Source organism: Mchenga conophoros, linkage group LG17 (genome assembly GCF_057382185.1).
Source record: "Mchenga conophoros isolate Kocher_MC1m ecotype Shallow Benthic linkage group LG17, M_conophoros_male_GT1.1, whole genome shotgun sequence".
NCBI lineage: Eukaryota > Metazoa > Chordata > Actinopteri > Cichliformes > Cichlidae > Mchenga > Mchenga conophoros.
Genome location: NC_140542.1, coordinates 28,472,212 through 28,480,165, shown reverse-complemented (window position 1 = coordinate 28,480,165; position 7,954 = coordinate 28,472,212). Strand labels below are relative to the sequence as shown.

At 40.2% G+C, this 7,954-nt stretch overlaps 1 protein-coding gene across 1 annotated transcript in view; it reads left to right on the top strand.

Moving 5' to 3' along the window:
• The first annotated feature begins 297 nt into the window (after window positions 1-297).
• snd1 (staphylococcal nuclease and tudor domain containing 1) overlaps window positions 298-7,954 on the top strand; it is a 176,454-nt gene continuing 168,797 nt past the window's right edge. Inside the window, exons 1-4 of the mRNA XM_085251073.1 lie at window positions 298-534; window positions 2,473-2,622; window positions 3,158-3,275; window positions 3,516-3,597. Of these exons, the coding sequence (XP_085107199.1) occupies window positions 460-534; window positions 2,473-2,622; window positions 3,158-3,275; window positions 3,516-3,597 (425 nt within the window). The 5' untranslated portion in view covers window positions 298-459. The remainder of the gene's footprint in view (window positions 535-2,472; window positions 2,623-3,157; window positions 3,276-3,515; window positions 3,598-7,954) is intronic.

The following is a 7,954-nucleotide window of genomic DNA, read 5'->3' as shown; positions in this document are numbered from 1 at the left end:
GTCTTGCCACTCTAAAGCTAAAATTTGTGAATATATCTGCGTTATTTCACTGTTATTATTGTTTATAATACATATTCTTTGTTTCCATCGACCAACCTTTAATGTATTTTATTTGTCGCTTTGGAGGTGTGTGACGAAATTTACGTTTTTCCGACACGGCTTGAAGGCAGCGTTAACTGGGGTAACACTGTGCTGACGTGTCGTACCTCTTGCACCGGAAGTCTTTATTTCAAGTCGCTTACGCGGTCAAAAAGCATCTCCATTAACTTCCATTGACGCTGGTCTCCAGACCCGGAAGTATTTTCACGTGCGTGGCAAAGTGTGTTTCCGGTATAACGTGTGTGTTGATCGGTGTTCAGCCTTTTTCTCTTGGCTTTCATTAGAACAGTCACTCACCTCAGAGTCCCAGCTCACTTGCCTGGTTACCCGTTAACGGCGTTGAATCTCAAACCGGTGGACATGGCATCTGTTTCGGGACCAGCTCAGACAGCCTCTGCTTCGGCTCCTCCTCTGCAAAGAGGAATCGTGAAGATGGTAAAGAGCCTAACGTGGATATGTGTACACACTGCGTGAGTGTAGGGAGGCAGCTAGTTAGCTCAGGGACCCAAGGGCTAATAAAGGCTCATAAAACTCATATAGCCTTAAGTGATCTTATTTGACGTTACAAATAATACGATCTGTTGAATGCATCTGTTGACAATGTGGTGCTGACAAGTTTAAATAACTATCTTAGGCGATTCGCCACTAAATCTGTTAGCCTGCTAGTAAGCAGAAGGAAATATTAGCATGGTCGCTATCTTGATAGTTAGCTGGAAACTATTTGGTTAGAAATTCAAAGTTTATTGGAATTGAGTTGTTTTAAAACCCACTGACTGGTTTGAGTCACATTTTCTTGTAGACGAATTACCTAGGAACTACTGCATTTTAGTAACGTGGGAGCTGTAACGACACCAGATGTTTAGTTTCTCAGCTAACGGCTATGCTAGCCAATAGCTAACTTATATTTACTTTAAAGCAACTGGTTATTTATATGAACAAAGTTCGTTGTGTCTGTAAACACTGTCCACTTTGTGTTGAGCAGTAGCGCAGACTAAACCAGTTTAATCAATGCTTCCCAGACTAGCGTATAAACTAAGTTGAGAAACTCCTGTCCTCTAGTTGCCGTTTCGCGTTTTGTCACGGTTTCCTGCGGGTTCCGCTGAAACATCTTCTAGCTTCAAAGTGTCTGTTAATAACGGCGGGGCTCCAGACATTGTAAGATAGTAGCTGGCTGATGTGTCCCGTCAGCTGAAGCCACAGACGAGGGATTTTCTCGGTGTGCTGGTTAAAACCAGCCAGAGAAAACTGACACGTAGCTGCAGTTTTCTTGCCCCCTATAATCTGCCATTCATCTCGGTTGTGTGTAACCTATGTTTGTCCATATGTTGCTTAGGGTTGAGTCATGGGAAACTTTATTCAGTGTCAGTTTTTTTTCTCGTGTATTTTCAGTTTCAGCCTGGGCACTTCTGCTATCTTACTTTGTTTAAAACAATTTTCATATATATAATTGGTACATACAGATCCGTTTAAGCACCTCTCATGATGACAGTTTCATGGTGTGTTTCAATTAAGTCATTTAACATTTGAATGAGCTGACAAAATTAATAAGTTAGTGTTGTTGTTTGTTTGTTTTTTCAACTGCCCTTTGTGGCCCATACAGACCTCCGTACTTGAAACAAACAGACAAAAAACTACTGTCCAATTTCTGCACTCTATTAAAGAATGATGCTTCCCAGTCTTTTAATTTATTTAAATAGGACCAAATCACAACAACAGCCTTTGAAAACACTGAAAGAAGTTGATGCATTATGGTGCATGACAAGAAGTCTGAACAACTGTTTTTTTGTTATGAAGGAGTTTGTATTTGAGAAAGGTGATCAGTGAGTCAGGCAGAAAATTCAGGGTGTAACTGTCTGTTACTCGTTACAGCTACACCTCTGTTTTGCCTTTACTTGTAGGGAGTGGAGTCGGTTAGTGGGAGCACCTTTGATTTGATTTATCTAGAGCAGATCTTAGATCAACAACACCCAGTGATGCTTCCTGCAGACACCCTGGGGAGTTAGCAGATAAAGGTTGTTTGCTCAGATTTGTGTAAATGCCATGGTTGTCAAACCCGACAGGAGGTTATCGTCTGTGCCATCACATGGGCTGATCTCGCCTTGCATTTGAATGACAGTCACCATAGTAACGTAGTACGAAGCTCCTTTCCAGTCAATTGTACAGGCACATTAGCATCCACACTGTTGATTTCCTCTTTTGCTGACTAATTGTATTTAATGTCACACCAATTTAAATAATTCCACAGCTTTTATTCACATCTGTGTGTGTGAAATTATTATGGTTTAAGAGCAGAATCTGTGGTGTTTTTAACCAATATTCGTACTTTTGCTTCTGTCGTACCGAACTGACCATTTATATTGTCTTCTTTGCCAGGTCTTGTCAGGCTGTGCCATCATAGTTCGGGGTCAGCCTCGAGGTGGCCCACCCCCAGAGCGTCAGATCAATCTCAGCAATATCCGAGCTGGGGCCTTGGCCCGCCGAGCCGCACAGGGCCAGCCCGACAGCAAGGACACCCCTGATGAGGTGAGTGGTTCTGTTGGTTTGTGTTTATATTTATGTTTGACACATATCAGTGTCAGTATGTTACCAATAATGGTGTGTCGTGGAAAAATCAGAGTCAGTGTGTTAAAGAGTAAGTGCAGGTCATATGCTTAATGAAATTTAAAGGACCTGCATTTGTTGATTTGGCTGGTTTCTCACATAAAGGAAATGTGCACACTTGCTGAGACATTGACCAAATGAATCAAGTCATTTGCATGTGCATCAGGGACATAGCATTAGTACACAATTTTAATTGTTTCAGTGACATATTTAAGAAGGGGCCAGCATTAGTGTGGCTATTTTCATGTCAATACAACACACCTTTATGCTGGTCTTGTGGCTGTGAACCTTGGAGGCTAAAGGAAGTTTAAGCTGTAGGTGGTTCCCCAACATGTTTTATCCAAAAGAAAGGATTGGATTTGTACCTGAGCCAGTATGTCTTTACTATTTGTTTACATCTACTGATACTGACATCTACTGATGAGTCAAATGTCACCTTTTCTTGTCTGCAATGTAGCCATGGGCCTTCCAAGCCAGAGAGTTCCTGCGGAAGAAGCTAATCGGCAAAGAAGTGTGCTTCACAGTGGAATACAAGAATATGCACAGGGAATACGGCATGGTCTACCTGGGGAAAGGTGTAGTGCCATTTCTTAAACTACAATTATGCTTCTTTTTAAAATTGTAACTTTAGTTTGTATTTCTATTATAAAGCCATGTCATTATGTGGAAAACATAGGTTGCTTTTTTCCTAACTCCTGGGACCTCCCTAGGAACCGGATGCCCTGCCTTTCTTTTTACCCTTGCAATTTTCTGATGGTACATTGCGGTAGACTAGTGATGGTAATACATTTTCTTTGTCTTTCTTTTTATTTTAGACACAACAGGTGAAAACATTGCTGAGTCCTTAGTGTCCGAAGGCCTTGCCACAGTCCGCAGGGAAGGATTCAGAGGGAACAAGTAAGATTTTTGGTTCTATTCTTTCTGTTATGTATTAGTGTTTGTTTTAAGAGTTTCATTTTTTATGATTTTTGGAATCTTAAACATAGTTGTTTTTTTTAACCAGTTGGGAGACTTTTTTTTTTTTTTTGCATGTAGCTTCTGTGTATGTTTTAATTATGTTGAGGAAAAAAAAGGCACCATAGCATTGCAGCTGTGTAAAAGTAATTGTCATAAAAGTATGTAAGTATGTAGTTGAGATCACAGGCATGGCTGACACATGATTAGACAGTACTCGTGAATACTTCTCGTGGGACACAGTGTCAACACGTTTAGGTGTTGCTGCCCATCCGATCCCATTGCATTGTGGCTGATGCAGAATTTATAATAAGAGTTTAAAAAGTACACTTACTGGATAATATATGTATTTTTTTTAAATCAGAATATTTGAAAAACAAATCGCCCATAATGAGTAATAAACTTTTCTGTTATTGTTTAAAAAGTGCAGTATGTAAGTGAGTGAGGGAAGACACACCTGCAGAAATAAGATTCAAGAAAACTATCCACTCACAATGAGTTCTTCGACTGCTTTCAAGAATGTTTTGTTTATACAACATATGTTTGGGATGTGATATGGTTAAAATGTCAGGGTGATGGTAGCAGGAGTTACTCGAGTCTGTCAAGGTCAGTGCAGACGGCCTATTCAGAAAGACCAGATAGAAATGTACCTGATACATCCTTCTTCTGTGCTCAAATTGTTTTGAGGCTTGTTTTGTCTTGTCTGGTTATTGATTATAATTGTTGTATCAATGAGTGCTCTACATCTCTAAACCCTATGTTACGTCTATGAAAGCTTTAGCTTGGTAGTGAAAGCAAAAGTAAATAATTACTCAGAATCTTCTCCAGCCAGATGACAGCACAGCAGGTCTAGACCTGATCCAAGTTGGTAATTTCACAATTCTAATGAATGGTTTTGTTTTTTTCAAAGACATGGTCTAATTTGATCTGGATGGATATAAGATATCCTTTATAAGATAAAGATGTCATCTATGTGCAGAGACTAAAACTAGGAACTAGAAACTAAAATGAGGATGTTTTAAAAATAATGTGGCCATTTGTTTTATTAACTGAGAGAAACATTACTGGCATCATCAGTCTGCTAACATGACAGCATTGTCATTCAGACTGGGTCACTTTTAGTCCTTTCAGCTTCATTGCTTACATGCAAATGATCCGTGGCAACATGCATTATATAACACTGGCTCCAGTAAAGAGTAGACAGACTTTCAAACATTAGGTCTTTATGGCTTTGTCATCAAGACAAAACGAAAGTGTGTATGTTTATACAACAGCGCTTTAAGACAGGGAAATCAGAAGCATACAAGAGATGAATGTTTTTATCTAAATGACGAGGTAGAACGTTAGGGTGTACATGCTTTTGCCACTTAGGGTGTTCTCCAAGGTGGTTGGCATCTCAAAGATACACGAGAGACATGTTCAGTCCCAGTCTTGTGCATTTTATCTGCTGCTGTGACTGCAGGCGGTTTAGATGTTTGCTGTGCTGAAAGTGACTGAGCACCCTGGTAACTTTGCCATAACAGTAGCATAGACTATCCTATGATGTCAGATGTAGTAACATTTTTGCATACATGAAGCTTTCAGGTGGCATCTGCATAGAGTGCGTGCTATGTACAATTTTAGTTGGTTGTATTTTATGTGTTAGGGTGCCATAATCAAATATGTTGGCACAACAAACCATAAGTGGGTCATTATATATGTAACTGATATTGTAGATTTGTTCCACTTAAAGATTGCCGGCTCAGTCAGTGCTATTAAAGTAATTTTGATGTCAGAGAGTTTAATTTGCATCTAAACACTTCGCACTTGGAACAGGGAGGAAATCACTTTTGGCAACATGAGGTAATCTTCTTGCTAAGGCTTATCGCAGTACAAAACTGGAAAATCCGTAGGGAGATATACATAAGTCCTCAACTAGTTAGACTGTAGAGAATTGAGATGGAGCCAAAGTATCCCAGATGGTGGCAGCATTACCCTGCTGCTATATCAGTGTCCCTCTGAAACTCTTTTCTGCCACATTGCCCTTAGGCAGTAATTCTCTAAATACACTTGCACATGCAGAGCTATAGGACAGAGTGCTGTATATCCCCCCCAGTGGCAGTATTTGCACATTACACACATTACAAGCAATTTGACTCACGCTGCTACATTTATATCTTCCAATATGAACAGAGATGATGTGACTATTTTGCAACTAATGACCTATTTCAAGCATTCTGCGCAATGGCCTAGAACAAGCACTAATGTAAATTATGCTTAAAGTGTAAGCTGGCATCATTTGGCCAAAGGGGGAACCCATTATTCAGGAAGGACTCGAGGCCTCAGTTTTTTGCGAGTGCACTAACCAACAGTATCATTGCTCTTCATGACTGGCTACATTGATCATACAAACTATGGTGTGATAATTATGGAGCTGATGATAATGATGATGGCTTTGGACAGTGCAGTTAAACATGTGCTCAGAAACTGAAGCTGCAGCTTAGCCTGTTCACAAATTTGGTGCACAGCAGTACGCCATGTTAGGATGGTACTGTATTTAATGACACTTTTTGTAATGCTACCAGCGCCATTTATAAGAAAACTATGACTATTCTGTTTTTTTTCCTTTCTTTTTCTCCTTTAGAAGTTAGAATTGAAATATGTGTTTAGCTTTCATATCGAAGCTAACAGATTCATCATTTGAATGATTTTTGCTTTGACTTGATCAGTCGTAGAAAATGCTGTCTGTAGTGCTGAACCATAAGGGGACTGTATTGAGTTCAGTCATCAGTCTCGTCTTTTTAGTGTTGCATCTTAGCCTCTGTCACTATGTCTGCCTGCTTTTTCTTTGTAAATTGGTAATCTGTTTACAAAGAAAAGCTAGACCCTGAAAATTGGTTAGATTCCAGTGTGTTGCACTTTCCTTGTGAAATATTAAAGCCACAGGATGAAGGGGGAGCTCGACTTATTGGTTTATAAAGCCCACCCATCAGAGCCCCCCCCCCCCCCCCCCCCCCTCCCGTTGCTTCTTTTTAACTGGAGCCCCAGAGGAGTACTGGTTGAGGGGTGTAACTGTCTGAGGGATAAGCTGTTTTTCTTCTAGGTCTCACTATTCACAGGGAGTGGAACCCTTCCAGTCAAGTACACCAGGGAACACGACTTACTATAACCTCTTCGAACTGTATGAAGACTAGAGGGAACCGTTTACTAAAGTTCCGCATTTTTGTATCTGTTTATGGTATTTTGGGTTGCACAAGGGAGACATGAGGTGATGAAAGATTTAGCCTACAGCATGTTCAAATATAAGGGAATTGGAAAGCTTCTCCTTGGCCCTTGTTTCTCCAGCAGTCTTGCTCAGTATTTCGCTCTCTCACCCGTCAATATCTGTTTTGATTTGAAGTAGTGTTGGTTGGAAGAGTTGCTGACCTAAAAAGAAAGCGGTCTATTTGGAGACATGGATAAGTTTGCTATCGTCTTCCTCCACACATGAAGTTATTTCTATATCTTAACCAATCTCTGCTTATGAGTTGCTCTCCTTTTATTTTGTGGCTTTATTATTTTTCTTCAGTCTGCATTCCTTGATTGCATTCTTAGTTTCTCTTTCTGTATCTTTGTAGGTTTCTGTTCCCGTCTGGTTCTTAAATACTAAGTAGCTTAAACAAAATGGACTTCTTACAGAAAAGTTTCACCATTGTTGCTCAGTAAGCAAGAAACTGTTTCAATTCAATCTGAAGTTTGTAGCTAAATCAGTGTAGAGGGGAAAGTGAACTTGACTGCATTTTGGGCGCGTGGCCAAAAGCCCAATTAAGTGCACACAGCTGGAGATGGGGGGGGGATATTGTGTGTCCGTATGTGTGTGGCATTTTAAATGCGAGCCACTTTGTTGGCTCTGCAAAGTGAAGCAAGATGCGAAAAATTTCAATTTCTCTGTTTATTTTTAAAAACCTCTTGTCACAGACCGCAACTCCCAGTCGGTCGGCCTTTGCTTCTTGGAAAAACAAAAACCCGCCGGCCAATTGAAGTTCTGAATAATTAAAGTTGTGCGAGGCCTCTCAAATGGCATTAGGCTGCACAATTTAGGAAGCCAGCATGGAATTAATTATGGCGTTTGTAGCCAGCTGCGTGGCTGCTTTTGAAGGAGCTGTTAAACACTGTTATTGTCGCTTCACAAAATGCTCAGATACATTTTTAAGCAGTTGTAATCTGGTCATCAGCTGGTTGCCAATAATACAAGAGTGCAGTTTTTTTTGGAACCGGCACTTAATTTAACAAAGCTAAAAACCATTGCAAGCACATACGGTCCTTTTCTTTTTTTAATTAT